The 22,769-nt window shown below is 45.6% G+C and overlaps 1 protein-coding gene across 1 annotated transcript in view; it reads right to left on the bottom strand.

Moving 5' to 3' along the window:
* Nucleotides 1–610: 610 nt before the first annotated feature.
* Nucleotides 611–22,769, bottom strand: part of LOC135505934 (mitochondrial peptide methionine sulfoxide reductase-like) — a 119,127-nt gene continuing 96,968 nt past the window's right edge. Inside the window, exon 6 of the mRNA XM_064925190.1 lies at nt 611–1,229. Within this exon, the coding sequence (XP_064781262.1) occupies nt 1,065–1,229 (165 nt within the window). The 3' untranslated portion in view covers nt 611–1,064. The remainder of the gene's footprint in view (nt 1,230–22,769) is intronic.

The following is a 22,769-nucleotide window of genomic DNA, read 5'->3' on the forward strand; positions in this document are numbered from 1 at the left end:
CACACCTCTGACAGATGAGTCAGGGAATGATCAGAACAAGGCTTAAGGCAAAGATCACAGAAAGGAGGTCATCTAACACAGGCCAAACACCCCACAAAGGAACCAGTCAAACATCCTACAAAGGAACCAGCCAAACATCCCACAAAGGAACCAGTCAAACACCCCACAAAGGAACCAGTCAAACACCCCACAAAGGAACCAGCCAAACACCCCACAAAGTCAAAACCAAAGCCAATCAAACATACAAAGGAACCAGACAAGTCAAACACCCCACAAAGGAACCAGTCAAACATCCCACAAAGGAACCAGTCAAACATCCCACAAAGGAACCAGTCAAACACCCCACAAAGGAACCAGTCAAACATCCCACAAAGGAACCAGTCAAACATCCCACAAAGGAACCAGTCAAACATCCTACAAAGGAACCAGCCAAACATCCCACAAAGGAACCAGCCAATCACCACACAAAGGAACCAGCCAATCCCCACACAAAGGAACCAGCCAATCACCACACAAAGGAACCAGCCAATCACCACACAAAGGAAACAGCCAATCACCACACAAAGGAAGCAGCCAATCACCACACAAAGGAACCAGCCAAACATCAACACGCATTTTAATAATTTAATCCACCAACACCCCATAGAGTTCAATCTGATGTACATACTGGGGTACATACTGGTACATACTGGGGTACATACTGGTACATAATGGGGTACATACCGACACATAATGTGGTACATATTGGGGTACATACTGGTATATACTGGTGTACATACTGGTACATACTGGTATATACTGGGGGTACATATTGGTACATACTGGAGTACACACTGGGGGTGATTTGATTGAAACAAGACAACGTGCTTTTATTTAAGTTTGTAGTGATTGATTACCAAAGCATTTGAAATAAGACTCAGATATGAACTGTTTTTATATAAACCCTGAATATGCTTCATTACTGCATCGGAATGAAGGCAACTTCCATTTCAATTAATAGAAACTAGACTTGTCAAACAAAACTAGCCATAGGTTGGTGGTCATTCCCTATTGGACAGAGTTGGTTATTTCTTGAGTCCTATTGGACAGGAGACTCCAGTGCCGCTGAGGCCACAGTATCCACGGGGGTTCTTGCTGAGGTACTGCTGGTGGTAGTCCTCAGCATAGTAGAACTCCTGGGCCTCGGCTATCTCTGTGGTGATTTCTCCAAAGCCCCCCTCTATCAGGACCTGTAGAAACAACAACAACAACGATATGTCATTAGGAATGACCTTCATGAATGAATGGTCCAGGAATGATTACAAGGGAAATACTTGCTTTCTAAAAGCCACACAAACTAAACATTTTGAACCATTTCCTGCTGCCTCCTTTCCATGTAAGTACTTTCAAAACATTTTTATGACTGTTTTCTTACAAAGAAAATATATATTTTTTAATACTGTTGGCAGTTCTCGCTCTCTCTCATTTGTAAAGCAGTGGAGCAGAGACGGGCACAGAGATAGGTCATTAGTATTCCGGATTCCCCTGCGGGTGAGGCCCTGGCAGATGTCTGCTCACGTGCCCCAGATGTGCACAGTGTGTGTATGGGGAGGGGGCAATGGGTTTATGAGTGTGTGTGTGCACTGTCACAGGGCCCCACGACCCAGCATACAATGCCAATGCCTGCAGCATTTTTATATGGTCCACACACACACATCATTCAGGCTAACCCCCAGTACAGGGCCATCAAAGCAGGTACACATCACTGGGCCATACTCCCTGCTTTTCCTCCTCTATGGAAAATCATGGATAGGACCAGCCTGGATATCATCTGACATCCGCAAGCAAGGTTTGAATTGTACGCTAGTCTGGTATAATACACAGCATATAGAGAAATCCAGGTCGGAAGCAAATTCATTGTTCTGGGTTGTGAGAATATGATGATTTTTAGCTGAGAAATGAGAGGTTATGTTCCAGGTGGATATTTTTGAGAGTAGCTTTACACTACATGGCGAAAAGTATGTGGACACCTGCTCGTCAAATATCTCATTCCAAAATCATTGGCATTTATATGGAGTTGGTCCCCCTTTTGCTATAACAGCATCCACTCTTCTGGGAAGGCTTTCCACTAGATGTTGGAACGTTGCTGCATGGACTTGCTTTCATTCAGCCACAAGAGCATTAGTGAGGTCAGGCACTGATGTTGGGCCTTCCCCAAACTGTTGACACAAATTTGGAATCACAGAATTGTCTAGAATGTCATTGTATGCTGTAACGTTAAGATGTCCCTTCAATTGAACTAAGGGACCTAGTCCGAACCATGAAAAACAGCCCCAGACCATTTTTCCTCCTCGGGCATGGAAACCCAAATAATGAAGCTCCCGACAAAGAGTTCTTATGCTGACGTTGCTCCCAGAGGCAGTTTGGAACTCGGCAGTGAGTGTTGCAACCGAGGACAGACGATTTTTATGCGCTACGTGTTACAGCACTCGGCAGTCCAATTCTGCGAGCTTGTGTGGCCTACCACTTCGCGGGCTGAGTGTTTTCACTTCACAATAACAGCCCTTAACTGACTTGGAAAGGTGGCATCCTATGACGGTGCTACGTTGAAAGTCACTGAGCTCTTCAGTCTAACACATTCTACTGCCAATGTTTCTACGCCAAATGTTTGGAGATCGCATGGTTGTGTGCTCGATTTTATACACCTGTCAGTAATAGGTGTGGCTGAAATGGCCGAATCCACTAATCTGAAGGGGTGTCCACATACTTCTGGCCATGTAGTGCACCTTAATGCAATACCACTTGGGAGATTCAAAAAATGATGCAACAATGGATGTTTCTTTCATTTTCTATTTCTCTCTTTCTATCTTTAGTCCTCCATTACTTCACCATCTCTTCCTCTACCTCGCCAACCTCCCCCCTCTCACTTATGTTCTGTTGCTCAGTGTGTGTGTGTGTGTGTGTGTGTGTGTGTGTGTGTGTGTGTGTGTGTGTGTGTATGTGGCGAAAGAAAGGCTGTGTGAAGTAACCTGCCAACTACCTCATTTCTCTGACCATCTGCCTGGAGGTAGCCACGCACCTGTTAGGAGCAGCTGCCATTGCAGAGGGGACAGGAGAGAGAGAGCGAGGTAACACAGAATCAACTCTTCTCTCTCAAGGGCCTTTTTTAAATAATTGCATACTCCCCACGTCATCTCTACTCACCTCCTTCTCCCATTGGATGAGAAAGCCAGAGGTTCCCTTTTGAGAAGGAGGTGATGAGAGAGGAGTATGCAATTGACAGAGGCCATATTCTACTTCCACGCCAGCCTAAGTCCCAGCTCTAGTCCTAACTATACCATCAGCCCTAACTCTAGTCCTAACTATACCATCAGCCCTAGCTCTAGTTCTAACTATACCATCAGCCCTAACTCTAGTTCTAACTATACCCTCAGCACTAACTCTAGTTCTAACTATACCATCAGCCCTAACTCTAGTTCTAACTATACCCTCAGCCCTAACTCTAGTTCTAACTATACCATCAGCCCTAACTCTAGTTCTAACCATACCATCAGCACTAACTCTAGTAACTCTAGTTCTAACTCTATCAGCCCTAACTCAGCCCTATCTCTAGTTCTAACTATACCATCAGCCCTATCTCAAGTTCTAACTCTACCCTCAGCCCTAACTCTAGTTCTAACTATACCCTCAGCCCTAACTCTAGTCCTAACTATACCATCAGCTCTAGCTCTAGTTCTAACCATACCCTCAGCACTAACTCTAGTTCTAACTATACCCTCAGCCCTAACTCTAGTTCTAACTATACCATCAGCCCTAGCTCTAGTTCTAACTATACCCTCAGCCCTAACTCTAGTTCTAACTATACCCTCAGCCCTAACTCTAGTTCTAACTATACCCTCAGCCCTAACTCTAGTTCTAACTATACCCTCAGCCCTAACTCTAGTTCTAACTATACCCTCAGCCCTAACTCTAGTTCTAACTATACCCTCAGCCCTAACTCTAGTCCTAACTATACCATCAGCTCTAGCTCTAGTTCTAACCATACCCTCAGCACTAACTCTAGTTCTAACTATACCCTCAGCCCTAACTCTAGTTCTAACTATACCATCAGCCCTAGCTCTAGTTCTAACTATACCCTCAGCCCTAACTCTAGTTCTAACTATACCCTCAGCCCTAACTCTAGTTCTAACTATACCATCAGCCCTAGCTCTAGTTCTAACTATACCCTCAGCCCTAACTCTAGTTCTAACTATACCCTCAGCCCTAACTCTAGTTCTAACTTTACCCTCAGCCCTAACTCTAGTTCTAACTATACCATCAGCCCTAACTCTAGTTCTAACTATACCCTCAGCCCTAACTCTAGTCCTAACTACACCCACCCCTATAACCCCAGCTCCCTCCCTATAACCCCAGCTCCACCATTATAACCCCAGCTCCACCCCTATAACCCCAGCTCCACCCCTATAACCCCAGCTCCACCATTATAACCCCAGCTCCACCCCTATAACCCCAGCTCCACCATTATAACCCCAGCTCCCCCCTATAACCCCAGCTCCACCATTATAACCCCAACTCCACCCATATGACACCAGTTCCACCATTATAACCCCAGCTCCACCCATATGACCTCAATTCCACCATTATAACCCCAGCGCCACCCATATGACCCCAGTTCCACTCTTATACCCCACCCCTATAGCCCAGCTCCACCCCTATAACCCAGCTTCCATATAGGCCATGGAAGGATCTCCACAGACATTTAAGCCTCTCTCTAACTCTTTCAGCCTCATCATCCCCCATTTACCACTCAGTCCTCTCTCCCTAATTACTGCCCCTTTCCATACTCTCCTCTGTCAGACACATTCTTCCCCTATTCCTTTCTACCTCGTTCTCCCTTTCTCTCTCTCCCTCTGAATATCTCTGCGTGGACACCCAGCAGGTAGCTATCGCCATCCGCAGCTCACCACCGGGTGCATGCCAACCCCCCTCTGGCACCTGGCCAAACTGGCACCGCCAGATAGAATTGGAGACAGGCATGTTTCCGTGGCGGTACCGAGCCTGGATGGCACTCCATCGTTCTGAGCTCACCCATTATGGCAGCCTCCCCAAGAAGCCTGGTCGCTAGGGAGACCAGAGCTACAGTGGGCAGTGTTAACACTTATTGTCACAGCGAGGTGGGAGGAAGGTCTGTGTGCAAGTGTGAGTGTAGCTAAGATAATGCAGTGGCAGGTGGCATTTCTTTCTCCCACTCAGCTCTGGAAAATGGATCAGAGCAAGAGCTTGAGACAAAAGGCTTTTGTGGAACAAAACAAGGTAAGCAGCCTGGTGTCCAACAGGCTGAGACATTGGCAGGACATTAAATCCCAATCACCATTTTTAGTCCATTTCTGGGCAACAAAGGATTCGTGAAGAGTGAAATATCCCATTTAGCGTTAAGAGCCTATAATACGCCAAAGGAAACTCCAACAGCACACGTCTAAAGCACCCTGTGTATTTAAGGACCCCATAAAACATGCACAACCTTGGATGCAGGTAGGAGAAACAAAGGATGTGGGGGTGTAACTTAGATTTCAAGATGAATGTTCTTAATGTATAGAACTACAGCTGCCACTATTTAGAATGTCCATATGTTGTATTCCTTTGTTACAGTTTGTTAGCATCTTCAGGGAAAGACATTTACACAATGGTGGAAATTCAGACCCGTGTTACGCTCGTGTAAATCCTAGACAGAATTGCCATGGGGGATGGGGAGACATCCCCTTCAATATTCAGAACAGGTCGATTCGCCCACCCCAATGTAGCCTATGAAAAACATAATGGCAACAAAAAACATTTGCAGGAAATTAGCTTTAAAGGTCAACTTTAGGCACAAAAAACTCATATTTTTCAATTTTATGACAGAAATGGGGTGTTTTTGGTGGTTCATTGACGTCTTTCTGGTCATGCACGCCGCGACCGTATAGCTAGTTTGTTAGCTAAGCTAGCCACTTGTAGCTAGCCAGTAACTCCTCCAGTATGTGCTGACATCATTCCACAGGATTTGTTTTTGTACGAAATCTGCAGAGATCGTTAAGAAATGGCACTTCTGTAGCTAAATATAGTATTTGTCAAATAATCCACCACCTTTATGAGCGAGGAAACCATGAATAGGGTAATGATAAAAATAACAGCAAGTCTATATGCACTGTCCTTTATACATTGATATGAAAAGAGCTATTGATAAGACCTAGGTACATGAGTAATCTGTTTGAGTAAGGAGATTGTAAATATAGGCTAAATTATAATTGTTCTAGAAACCAGTCATATGGAAGGGAACTGAAAAGCATATCTATCAGGAATCAAGGTAAGACCCAGATGCAGACTGTCGAAGTAACAATGTTTATTGTAGCAACAGGGGCAGGCAAAGACAGGTCAAGGCAGGCAGGGGTCGATAATCCAGGGTAAGGTAAAGGACGACAGGCAGAATCAGGGACACGCAGAGTTCAGTAATCCAGAGGTGGAGCAAAGGTACAGGACGGCAGGCAGGCTCAGGAACAGAGGTCAGGCGGGCGGGTACAGGGTCAGGACAGGCAAAGGTCAAAAACCAGGAGGACGAGAAATGAGATGCTGGGAAACGATAGGAGCTGACAGGAAAAACACTGGCAACAAACAGACAGAGAACACCGGTATAAGTACACAGGGGATCATTGGGAAGATGGGCGACACCTGGAGGGGGGTGGAGACAAGCACAAGGACAGGTGAAACAGATCAGGGTGTGACAATATCAACATGGCCTATTTATGCCCATTTCCTACAGTGAAATATGAAATGCTGTGCCATTATGTTCCACATTATTAAATGTGGAGACGCAAGCCAAATTGGATGACAAGGCAAAAAGTCACACCAAATGTAACCTTTGTGCTCTAGAATGTTTTAATAATGTCACAACGTTTTCTGTTCCTTTTCAATGTATAGGCTATAGCCTATGTTAAATATTATTAGCCACTATCGGTACTGACCATAAGTAGCCTAATAACCACGCATATTTAACTGCCAATTTAGTGTTCTTTCCCTTCCCTACATTCTTATCATTCCATTACATCATTTGATTTATCCTACCTTTATATACTATTTAATGAAGGCCAAATAGAAATTGTAGTAAAAATAAAAATGTAGGCTTATTAAATCATTATGGAGCTCAAACCGTTACTTTGAACTTGACGCATGGCGCAAGACTTGGCACTTGTCATCACACAGTTCCATCATGATCAGTGCGGAAGATGTGGGTATATTTAGGTAAAACTTCATTTTAAGGGGCTCCCGAGTGGCGCAGCGGTCTAAGGCACTGCATCTCAGTGCAAGAGGCGTCACTACAGTCCCTGGTTCATATCCAGGCTGTATAACATCTGTCTGTAATTGCAAAGGTGTAACAATGAATTATTGTTACCGTGCTTGTTACAAATGGGATGGTTTCCACTAAATTCACAAACTTTCTGTGTTTCATTTCTTCTCAGCTTTATTCGATTCAGTAACAACTGTTACAAAGGTTGTGACTCCTCGTGGATGTCTTGGGTGTCTGAGAGATTCTGCTCAATGGGCTCTAATTACTTATCCATAAATGTCCACTGTTGAAAATATATCTTCACTCAACATAATTGCTAGCACTTACCACCAAAATAAAGTGAACCATCTGGGTTAACTATTTCAAAGCATCGTAATATTTGCCTAAGTACAATGTAATTACAATGCATTGTACAGGATTTCTTCTAGTTAAAATTAAGTTTATCTTGAGGGGTACTTGTAATTCATGTGTACTGTAATTCATGTGTACTAGACATTACACTACCCATCCTGTCAACCTGGCCCTCATTTAACAGCTTCTGGAAGTTTCACTTCACTTCTGTACCTTATTGTGAAATGAAGTGAATATTGAGTTTTTACACCACTCCAGCCGACGCTTGGCATTGCACACTTGGCTTGCGTGCGGCTGCTCGGCCATGGAAACTAATTTCATGAAGCTGCCGACAGTTGTTGTGCTGACATTGAGTTCAGAGGCAGTTTGGAACTCGGTAGTGAGTGTTGCAACTGAGGACAGGCAATTTTTACACGCTACAGCACTTCGTGGTCCCGTTCTGTGAGCTTGTGTGCCCCACCACTTCGTGACTGAGCGTTTCCACTTCACAATAACAGCACTTACAGTTGACCGGGGCAGCTCCAGTAGGGCAGAAATTTGACAAACTGACTTGTTGGAAAGGTGGCATCCTATGACGGGACCACGTTGAAAGTCCCTGAGCAGAATTGTCTAGAATGTCATTGTATGCTGTAGCGTTAAGATGGCCCTTCAATGGAACTAAGGGGCCTCGTCCGAACCATGAAAAACAGCCCCAGACCATTGTTCCTCCTCGGGCATGGAAACCCAAATAATGAAGCTCCCGACAAAGAGTTCTTATGCTGACGTTGCTTCCAGAGGCAGTTTGGAAGCAGATCCACTAATTTGAAGGGGTGTCCACATACGTTTTGCATATGTGTACATGTCAGTCTGGCAGCAGATGGCTCATAGTTCACCTGAGAGACAAAGGAAACCATGCAGAAGAATGACATGTTTATCTCTCATTTCTGTGTCTAAGCAGTGAGTGATGGTAGGTCTAGGAGACAGCACTTTAGCAGTGGATGGAAGCTAATGGGACTTGACATTCATCCACTCTCCACTCATCCATTCACTCTTCAGTCTGGCCAGTACCCTGCAGGTCCCTTTTCTTTTGCTTGTTTGCTTCAATGGAAGAGACGTAAAATTCTGTTTTATGCGTCTGAATGTTGTCTTTATGTTGGCTGAGTACACACTAGACTTAATCAGCTGACACACACAAACATCTCATCAGCTGAGAGTGACATGCTGTGAACAAAGGTCACACCTCTCCTCTAAACCCCATCCATCATTTACCCCTCCTTCCAATCATTCACTCACTCCTTCATTAGCTGGGGGCTCCTGGTCAGGGGTTATCCTACCCCCAGGGGGACTAAAAAGCATCCCTTCCTGGGAGATCCAGGGGGCTTGGGTCTCCTCAACAGCTTTCTATGTCTACTGAACACAGAGGTGAGGAAGGCAGACAATAATATTAACTCCTCATATGAACACACACAGGTTCCTTGATCACATCCCAAACCATGGAGCTACTCCATACTGAAGCATCAATTCCTACTGTATGTGTCCACTCTATGGACTATGAACAATCTACTGTATCTGTCCACTCTATGAACGATCTACTGTATCTGTCCACTCTATGGACTATGAACAATCTACTGTATCTGTCCACTCTATGAACGATCTACTGTATCTGCCCACTCTATGGACTATGAACAATCTACTGTATCTGTCCACTCTATGGACTATGAACAATCTACTGTATCTGTCCACTCTATGGACTATGAACGATCTACTGTATCTGTCCACTCTATGGACTATGAACGATCTACTGTATCTGTCCACTCTATGGACTATGAACAATCTACTGTATCTGTCCACTCTATGGACTATGGACGATCTACTGTATCTGTCCACTCTATGGACTATGAACGATCTACTGTATCTGTCCACTCTATGGACTATGAACGATCTACTGTATCTGTCCACTCTATGGACTATGAACGATCTACTGTATCTGTCCACTCTATGGACTATCTGTCCACTCTATGGACTATGATCTACTGTATCTGTCCACTCTATGGACTATGAACAATCTACTGTATCTGTCCACTCTATGGACTATGAACGATCTACTGTATCTGTCCACTCTATGGACTATGAACAATCTACTGTATCTGTCCACTCTATGGACTATGAACGATCTACTGTATCTGTCCACTCTATGGACTATGAACGATCTACTGTATCTGTCCACTCTATGGACTATGAACGATCTACTGTATCTGTCCACTCTATGGACTATGAACGATCTACTGTATCTGTCCACTATGGACTATGAACGATCTACTGTATCTGTCCACTCTATGGACTATCTACTGTATCTGTCCACTCTATGGACGATCTACTGTATCTGTCCACTCTATGGACTATGAACGATCTACTGTATCTGTCCACTCTATGGACTATGAACGATCTACTGTATCTGTCCACTCTATGGACTATGAACAATCTACTGTATCTCTGTGGGTGTGAAAGCCACACACGTAGGGGAGAGTGGGGTAAGTTGAGCCATTTTATACATTCAGTATCACTCCGTCAACGGAAATATAGTATTCTTTCTAACAAAGATATCTACATATATTTCAGGATGTTGTGTATCCCTGGAAATAATCAGAATTCATGTAAAGATGACAGTTTTGAAAACATTTGTAAAAAGTTGTCTCTTGGAACAATAGGTATGGGATAAGTTGAGAGGCAGGACAGGGTAAGTTAAGCCGCCTACACATTTCTGTACTGAATGAAACTACACCACTACATTTCTTAAACAATCACAATAGATGTTTTGTCTTTTAATCATTTTAATACAGGCTTAACACCTAACAAACACTTTTAACCAAGGGCAAGCTCTGTTGCTTCCTCAAATCCCAGTGAAAATGCCTTGCATTACAGCTGGAAAGAAAACACTTCAAATCTGCTCAACTTGCTGTTGGCTCAACTTACCCCAAGGCAAATCTTTTGACTATATTAGCCCACACACTTATAAAGATGCACTTTCATGCTCGGTTTAGGACCTAATATTGAAACTTATAGAGACCCCAACTGATGTATAGAACAATCTTAAAATGATGTACTTCGGTTTAGATATGTCATTCATTTGACTGGATTCAAATAATTTTTTGGGACCTAACTTGCTTCCCACTTTTTCCATGTGGTTTCTTCCTTTACAGACACCATGAAATGATCTCTTCCTAAATATTTGGTCAAATTATACATTTTGTGTATGATTCCTCAAAACAAGTGCGGATTACATTAATTCTTTGGCTTAATTTACCCCACACTCCCCTACAGCTTAACCTACATCCTGGGTCAGAGGAAGTGCTAGTGGCAGAATCTCCAAAATGGCGTCCCTGTCCTCCTCTCCTCTGACTCAGACGGCGTCTGCTGTGTTTGTACCAGCGGCCCTGAGCTGTGTTATGTTACCAAATGGAGAAATGCATAATTCAGACTAATTCATTTGCATGTCAGACAGAGTGCTCATTTGGAATGCAAATACCTGCGCGCCTTGGTTAACGGCAGAAACGTGAAAGGTAGCGATAAGCAGCCTAACATGACCTTCTATTGCAGACATTTCAGGAAGGCAGGAAAATGAAAAAAAAAGAGAGGGAGAAAACGTGAGTCAAAATAGAACCCGGCGCAGCATGTTAAAAAGCTAGAGCAGGATTAGAAAGAGGGAGAAGACAGCAGACACAATAAACACACACACACACACACGCCTTTGTGCACAGAAATGGACGCTCAGAGAGGAGAAAAACATTTTAGAAATAAGGAGGGAGGGCGAGCAAATGAGGAATTATTGAAAGATGAAATTCATTTTGAGCACGAGGTCCACCCATAGGAATCAGGAGTTATCACACTGGCAAGTCAGGGGTAAAACAGGGACACTGTAGTCAGTTAGTACGTCCCTCCACCCCAGCCCCTAATTCACACACACACACACACACACACACACACACACACACACACACACACAGCTAAATCATTTTTCTATATAGCATTGCATCCAAGACACAGTTTGCTACAACAAAGGGATGTCTAAGCCTAAATTAAAGGCGTGATCCGTAGGTGCACAATACAGGAACGAGGGAACACACACACCAATACCTCGGGGACACACGCACTACTACCACCTCGGAAACACACACACACTACGACTGCCTCGGAAACACACACACTACCTCAGGAACACACACACTACTACCTCAGGAAAAAACACACACTACTACCTCAGGAACACACGCTACTACCTCAAGAACACACGCTACTACCTCAAGAACACACACACTATTACCTCAGGAACACACACTACTACCTCAAGAACACACACACTACTACCTCAGGAACACACACTACTACCTCAAGAACACACACACTACTACCTCAGGAAGACACACTACTACCTCAAGAACACACACACTACTACCTCAGGAAGACACACTACTACCTCGGGAACACACACTACTAGCTCGGGAAAAAACACACTACTAGCTCGGGAACACACACACTACTACCTCGGGAACACACACACTACTACCTCGGGAACACACACACTACTACCTCGGGAACACACACACTACTACCTCGGGAACACACACACTACTACCTCGGGAACACACACACTACTACCTCGGGAACACACACACATTACTACCTCGGGAACACACACACTACTACCTCAGGAACACACACACACTACCACCTCGGGAACACACACACACTACTACCTCAGGAACACACACACACTACTACCTCAGGAACAAACACACACTACTACCTCAGGAACACACAAACTCTACTACCTCAGGAACACACAAACTCTACTACCTCGGGAACACACACACACTACTACCTCAAGAACACACGCTACTACCTCAGGAACACACACACACTACCACCTCGGGAACACACACACACTACTACCTCAGGAACACACACACACTACTACCTCAGGAACACACACACACACACACTACTACCTCAGGAACACACAAACTCTACTACCTCAGGAACACACAAACTCTACTACCTCGGGAACACACACACACTACTACCTCAAGAACACACGCTACTACCTCAGGAACACACACACTACTACCTCAAGAACACACGCTACTACCTCAGGAACACACACACACTACCACCTCGGGAACACACACACACTACTACCTCAGGAACACACACACACTACTACCTCAGGAACACACACACACTACTACCTCAGGAACACACAAACTCTACTACCTCAGGAACACACAAACTCTACTACCTCGGGAACACACACACACTACTACCTCAAGAACACACGCTACTACCTCAGGAACACACACACACTACTACCTCAGGAACACACACACACTACTACCTCAGGAACACACACACACTACTACCTCAGGAACACACAAACTCTACTACCTCAGGAACACACAAACTACTACCTCAGGAACACACACACACTACTACCTCAAGAACACACACTACTACCTCAGGAACACACACACTACTACCTCAGGAACACACACACTACCTCAGGAACACACACACACTACGACCTCAGGAACACACAAACTCTACTACCTCAGGAACAGACAAACTCTACTACCTCAAGAACACACAAACTACTAGCTCAGGAACACACACACTACCTCAGGAACACACACACACTACTACCTCAGGAACACACACACACTACTACCTCAGGAACACACACACCTACCTCAGGAACACACAAACTCTACTACCTCAGGAACAGACAAACTCTACTACCTCAGGAACACACAAACTCTACTACCTCAGGAACACACAAACTCTACTACCTCAGGAACACACACACACTACTACCTCAGGAACACACACTACTACCTCAAGAACACACACACACTACCTCAGGAACACACACACTACTACCTCGGGAACACACACACTACTACCTCTACTACTCAGGAAACACACACACTACCTCAGGAACACACAAACTCTACTACCTCAGGAACAGACAAACTCTACTACCTCAGGAACACACAAACTCTACTACCTCAGGAACACACAAACTCTACTACCTCAGGAACACACAAACTCTACTACCTCAGGAACACACACTATTACCTCAAGAACACACACACACTACCTCAGGAACACACACACTACTACCTCAGGAACACACACACTACTACCTCAGGAACACACACACTACCTCAGGAACACACACTACTACCTCAGGAACACACACTACTACCTCAGGAACACACAAACTCTACTACCTCAGGAACACACACACTACCTCAGGAACACACACACACTACTACCTCAGGAACACACACACACTACTACCTCAGGAACACACAAACTCTACTACCTCAGGAACACACAAACTCTACTACCTCGGGAACACACACACACTACTACCTCAAGAACACACACTACTACCTCAGGAACACACACACTACTACCTCAAGAACACACACACTACTACCTCAGGAACACACACACACTACCTACCTCAGGAAACACACACACTACTACCTCAGGAACAACACACACTACTACCTCAGGAACACACACACTACTACCTCAGGAACACACAAACTCTACTACCTCAGGAACACACAAACTCTACTACCTCAGGAACACACACACACTACTACCTCAAGAACACACGCTACTACCTCAGGAACACACACACACTACCTCAGGCACTACTACCTCAGGAACACACACACTACTACCTCAGGAAACACACACACTACTACCTCAGGAACACACACACACTACTACCTCAGGAACACACAAACTCTACTACCTCAGGAACACACAAACTCTACTACCTCGGGAACACACACACACTACTACCTCAAGAACACACGCTACTACCTCAGGAACACACACACTACTACCTCAGGAACACACACACTACTACCTCAGGAACACACACACTACTACCTTAGGAACACACACTACCTCAGGAACACACACACACACTACCTCGTGAACACACACTACTACCTCAGGAACACACACTACTACCTCAAGAACACACACACACTACTACCTCAAGAACACACACACTACTACCTCAAGAACACACACACTACTACCTCAAGAACACACACACTACTACCTCAAGAACACACACTACTACCTCAAGAACACACGCTACTACCTCAGGAACACACACACACTACTACCTCAAGAACACACACACTACTACCTCAAGAAGACACACACTACTACCTCAGGAACACACACACTACTACCTCAGGAACACACACTACTACCTCAGGAACACACACACTACCTCAGGAACACAAACACTACTACCTCAGGAACACACACACTACCTCAGGAACACACACACACTACGACCTCAGGAACACACAAACTCTACTACCTCAGGAACAGACAAACTCTACTACCTCAAGAACACACAAACTACTAGCTCAGGAACACACACACTACCTCAGGAACACACACACACTACTACCTCAGGAACACACACACACTACTACCTCAGGAACACACACACACTACTACCTCAGGAACACACACACACTACCTCAGGAACACACACACCTACCTCAGGAACACACAAACTCTACTACCTCAGGAACAGACAAACTCTACTACCTCAGGAACACACAAACTCTACTACCTCAGGAACACACAAACTCTACTACCTCAGGAACACACACACACTACTACCTCAGGAACACACACTACTACCTCAAGAACACACACACACTACCTCAGGAACACACACACTACTACCTCGGGAACACACACACTACTACCTCGGGAACACACACACACTACCTCAGGAACACACAAACTCTACTACCTCAGGAACAGACAAACTCTACTACCTCAGGAACACACAAACTCTACTACCTCAGGAACACACAAACTCTACTACCTCAGGAACACACAAACTCTACTACCTCAGGAACACACACTATTACCTCAAGAACACACACACACTACCTCAGGAACACACACACTACTACCTCAGGAACACACACACTACCTCAGGAACACACACTACTACCTCAGGAACACACACTACTACCTCAGGAACACACAAACTCTACTACCTCAGGAACACACACACTACCTCAGAACACACACTACCTCAGGAACACACACTACTACCTCAGGAACACACACTACTACCTCAGGAACACACACTACTACCTCAGGAACACACACTACTACCTCAGGAACACACACTACTACTTCAGGAACACACACTACTACCTCAGGAACATACACACTACTACTTCAGGAACACACACTACTACCTCAGGAACACACACTACTACCTCAGGAACACACACTACTCCCTCAGGAACACACACACACTACCTCAGGAACACACACACTACTACCTCAGGAACACACACACACTACCTCGGGAACACACACACACTACTACCTCAAGAACACACGCTACTACCTCAAGAACACACGCTACTACCTCAGGAACACACACACTACTACCTCAGGAACACACACACTACTACCTCAGGAACACACACTACTAACTCAGGAACACACACTACTACCTCAGGAACACACACTACCACCTCAGGAACACACACTACTACCTCAGGAACACACACACAACCTCAGGAACACACACACCCTACTACCTCAGGAACACACGCACACTACTACCTCAGGAACACACACACACTACTACCTCAGGAACACACACACACACACTACTACCACCTCAGGAACACACACACACCTACCTCAGGAACACACAAACTCTACTACCTCAGGAACACACAAACTCTACTACCTCAGGAACACACAAACTCTACTACCTCAGGAACACACACACACTACTACCTCAGGAACACACACTACTACCTCAAGAACACACACACACTACCTCAGGAACACACACACTACTACCTCGGGAACACACACACTACTGCCTCGGGAACACACACTACTACCTCAGGAACACACACACTACCTCAGGAACACACACACTACCTCAGGAACACACACTCCTACCTCAGGAACACACACTCCTACCTCAGGAACACACACTACTACCTCAGGAACACACACTACTACCTCAGGAACACACATTACTACCTCAGGAACATACACACTACTACTTCAGGAACACACACTACTACCTCAGGAACACACACTACTACCTCAGGAACATACACACTACTACTTCAGGAACACACACTACTACCTCAGGAACACACACTACTACCTCAGGAACACACACACACTACCTCAGGAACACACAAACTCTACTACCTCAGGAACACACAAACTCTACTACCTCAGGAACACACAAACTCTACTACCTCAGGAACACACACACACTACTACCTCAGGAACACACATTACTACCTCAAGAACACACACACACTACCTCAGGAACACACACACTACTACCTCGGGAACACACACACTACTACCTCGGAAACACACAACACCTCAGGAAACACACACTACCTCAGGAACACACACACTACCTCAGGAACACACACACTACCTCAGGAACACACACTACTACCTCAGGAACACACACTACTACCTCAGGAACACACACTACTACCTCAGGAACACACACTACTACCTCAGGAACACACACTACTGCCTCAGGAACACACACACTACTACCTCGGGAACACACACACTACCTCAGGAACACACACACTACCTCAGGAACACACACTCCTACCTCAGGAACACACACTACTACCTCAGGAACACACACTACTACCTCAGGAACATACACACTACTACCTCAGGAACACACACTACTACCTCAGGAACACACACTACTACCTCAGGAACACACACTACTACCTCAGGAACACACACACACTACCTCAGGAACACACAAACTCTACTACCTCAGGAACAGACAAACTCTACTACCTCAGGAACACACAAACTCTACTACCTCAGGAACACACAAACTCTACTACCTCAGGAACACACAAACTCTACTACCTCAGGAACACACACACACTACTACCTCAGGAACACACACTATTACCTCAAGAACACACACACACTACCTCAGGAACACACACACACTCCTACCTCAGGAACACACACTACTACCTCAGGAACACACACTACTACCTCAGGAACACACACTACTACCTCAGGAACACACAAACTCTACTACCTCAGGAACACACACACTACCTCAGGAACACACACACTACCTCAGGAACACACACTACTACCTCAGGAACACACACTACTACCTCAGGAACACACACTACTACCTCAGGAACACACACTACTACTTCAGGAACACACACTACTACCTCAGGAACATACACACTACTACCTCAGGAACACACACTACTACCTCAGGAACACACACTACTACCTCAGGAACACACACTACTACCTCAGGAACACACACTACTCCCTCAGGAACACACACACACTACCTCAGGAACACACACACTACTACCTCAGGAACACACACACTACTACCTCAGGAACACACACTACTAACTCAGGAACACACACTACTACCTCAGGAACACACACTACCACCTCAGGAACACACACTACTACCTCAGGAACACACACACAACCTCAGGAACACACACACCCTACTACCTCAGGAACACACAGGAACACACACTACTACCTCAGGAACACACACACACTACTACCTCAGGAACACACACACACACACACTACCACCTCAGGAAACACACACACCTACCTCAGGAACACACAAACTCTACTACCTCAGGAACACACAAACTCAGGAACACACACACTCAGGAACTACTACCTCAGGAACACACAAACTACACAAACTCTACTACCTCAGGAACACACACACTACTACCTCAGGAACACACACTACTACCTCAAGAAGTCGCTCTCAGGATAAGAACACACACAAATGACTTAAATGTAAATGTAAACTACCTCAAGAACACACACACACTACCTCAGGAACACACACACTACTACCTCGGGAACACACACACTACTGCCTCGGGAACACACACTACTACCTCAGGAACACACACTACTACCTCAGGAACACACACACACTACCTCAGGAACACACAAACTCTACTACCTCAGGAACACACAAACTCTACTACCTCAGGAACACACAAACTCTACTACCTCAGGAACACACACACAACCTCAGGAACACACACACCCTACTAACTCAGGAACACACGCACACTACTACCTCAGGAACACACACACACTACTACCTCAGGAACACACACACACACACTACTACCACCTCAGGAACACACACTACCACCTCAGGAACACACACTACTACCTCAGGAACACACAAACTCTACTACCTCAGGAACACACAAACTCTACTACCTCAGGAACACACACACACTACTACCTCAGGAACACACACTACTACCTCAAGAACACACACACACTACCTCAGGAACACACACACTACTACCTCGGGAACACACACACTACTGCCTCAGGAACACACACACTACCTCAGGAACACACACACTACCTCAGGAACACACACTCCTACCTCAGGAACACACACTCCTACCTCAGGAACACACACTACTACCTCAGGAACACACACTACTACCTCAGGAACACACATTACTACCTCAGGAACATACACACTACTACTTCAGGAACACACACTACTACCTCAGGAACATACACACTACTACCTCAGGAACATACACACTACTACCTCAGGAACACACACTACTACCTCAGGAACACACACTACTACCTCAGGAACACACACACACTACCTCAGGAACACACAAACTCTACTACCTCAGGAACACACAAACTCTACTACCTCAGGAACACACAAACTCTACTACCTCAGGAACACACACACACTACTACCTCAGGAACACACATTACTACCTCAAGAACACACACACACTACCTCAGGAACACACACACTACTGCCTCGGGAACACACACACTACTACCTCGGGAACACACACACTACCTCAGGAACACACACACTACCTCAGGAACACACACTCCTACCTCAGGAACACACACTCCTACCTCAGGAACACACACTACTACCTCAGGAACACACACTACTACCTCAGGAACACACACTACTGCCTCGGGAACACACACACTACTACCTCGGGAACACACACACTACCTCAGGAACACACACACTACCTCAGGAACACACACTCCTACCTCAGGAACACACACTCCTACCTCAGGAACACACACTACTACCTCAGGAACACACACTACTACCTCAGGAACACACACTACTACCTCAGGAACACACACTACTACCTCAGGAACACACACTACTACCTCAGGAACACACACTACTACCTCAAGAACACACACACACTACCTCAGGAACACACACACTACTACCTCGGGAACACACACACTACTACCTCGGGAACACACACACACTACCTCAGGAACACACAAACTCTACTACCTCAGGAACAGACAAACTCTACTACCTCAGGAACACACAAACTCTACTACCTCAGGAACACACAAACTCTACTACCTCAGGAACACACAAACTCTACTACCTCAGGAACACACACACACTACTACCTCAGGAACACACACTATTACCTCAAGAACACACACACACTACCTCAGGAACACACACACACTCCTACCTCAGGAACACACACTACTACCTCAGGAACACACACTACTACCTCAGGAACACACACTACTACCTCAGGAACACACAAACTCTACTACCTCAGGAACACACACACTACCTCAGGAACACACACACTACCTCAGGAACACACACTACTACCTCAGGAACACACACTACTACCTCAGGAACACACACTACTACCTCAGGAACACACACTACTACTTCAGGAACACACACTACTACCTCAGGAACATACACACTACTACTTCAGGAACACACACTACTACCTCAGGAACACACACTACTACCTCAGGAACACACACTACTACCTCAGGAACACACACTACTCCCTCAGGAACACACACACACTACCTCAGGAACACACACTACTACCTCAGGAACACACACACTACTACCTCAGGAACACACACTACTAACTCAGGAACACACACACACTACTACCTCAGGAACACACACTACCACCTCAGGAACACACACTACTACCTCAGGAACACACACACAACCTCAGGAACACACACACCCTACTACCTCAGGAACACACGCACACTACTACCTCAGGAACACACACACACTACTACCTCAGGAACACACACACACACACTACTACCACCTCAGGAACACACACACACCTACCTCAGGAACGCACAAACTCTACTACCTCAGGAACACACAAACTCTACTACCTCAGGAACACACAAACTCTACTACCTCAGGAACACACACACTACTACCTCAGGAACACACACTACTACCTCAAGAAGTCGCTCTGGATAAGAGCGTCTGCCAAATGACTTAAATGTAAATGTAAATGTAAGAACACACACACACTACCTCAGGAACACACACACTACTACCTCGGGAACACACACACTACTGCCTCGGGAACACACACTACTACCTCAGGAACACACACACTACCTCAGGAACACACACACTACCTCAGGAACACACACTCCTACCTCAGGAACACACACTACTACCTCAGGAACACACACTACTACCTCAGGAACACACACTACTACCTCAGGAACATACACACTACTACTTCAGGAACACACACTACTACCTCAGGAACACACACTACTACCTCAGGAACATACACACTACTACCTCAGGAACACACACTACTACCTCAGGAACACACACTACTACCTCTACTACCTCAGGAACACACACACACTACCTCAGGAACACACAAACTCTACTACCTCAGGAACACACAAACTCTACTACCTCAGGAACACACAAACTCTACTACCTCAGGAACACACACACACTACTACCTCAGGAACACACACTACTACCTCAGAACAATGAGCGATGTATGAGCAGAGGGGGAGTGAGAGAGAGAAACGGAGGACACCTTGCCTTTCTCTTTAGCCCCTCAGCCCCAGCCTCAGAGGTAATTTCCTGCAGTGCAGTACCTCACACAGAGAGCTCCCCAATCACTCCCCACGTGGACAATACAATCAAGTCAGCCAGCGGAGCATCCACGTTCAATACCTTGACATCAAATTAACCAGACGCTTCCCAATCCACCAACTCTGCTGGTCAAAGCTGAATGGAGAACGGAACAGGATAGTGGCTGAAGCAGCTTCATTCTCCCCCGTTACAAATGGCTGTGAATGACAATACTTTGTTCTCGAAGCAGATGAGCAGAAAGAAAACATCTATTCTATGTCAACGTGTTCCTTCCTGACTGAGATTGTCAGAATGGGGATGGGATGTGGGGACATTCACAATGCTCTATAATTGGCTAATTTCACAATGTGAAACATTTAAAACATTTCTAATGACTCCACCATTGACAGCCAGGACTAGAGTCTACACTATGTAGTAGATGGACAGAAAAGGAGAACAATCTCTCTTATGACTCAGTCAGCTCATTGAGTTTATAGTGGTACTATCCTAATGTGCGGCTGTGTATGAACTTCATGCATGTGTGTATGTCTTTGTAAATTTGTGTGTGTGTGTGTGTGTTCTACATGCCCGGCTTTGTTCATGTGTGTGTGTGGTCTCTGCTGTTGGCACAGAGAGTGACATCACTGACCTGGCTCCCCTCCCTGGCAGAGCAGGCCCTCTGTCCATCATAATGTTTAGGGGAATGTGATACATATCACTTGCTTTGGTCTCCTGTCGGTACCTTCAGAAACCAAAACGGGAAAGTCTGCATGTGAGATGAGAGGAAAAGGGAGGAAATAAGATGGGCTGCTTCACTCCTTTACTAAACTAAAGGTAGGGGATGGGAACTATGAAGAATAGGCCGTCAGTGGACAGCAGGACAGGAGAATGATTGACACTAGTGAGGTAGCATGGCTGTTCACACCCTGAGATGAGATGATGAGATGGGGACAGACCATCACAGCTTCACCGCCATCATAGGAGAGATGGATGGATGGTGTGTGTGTGTGTGTGTGTGTGTGTGTGTGTGTGTGTGTGTGTGTGTGTGTG

The sequence above is a fragment of the Oncorhynchus masou genome, chromosome 19, assembly GCF_036934945.1.
Source record: "Oncorhynchus masou masou isolate Uvic2021 chromosome 19, UVic_Omas_1.1, whole genome shotgun sequence".
Taxonomy (NCBI): domain Eukaryota; kingdom Metazoa; phylum Chordata; class Actinopteri; order Salmoniformes; family Salmonidae; genus Oncorhynchus; species Oncorhynchus masou.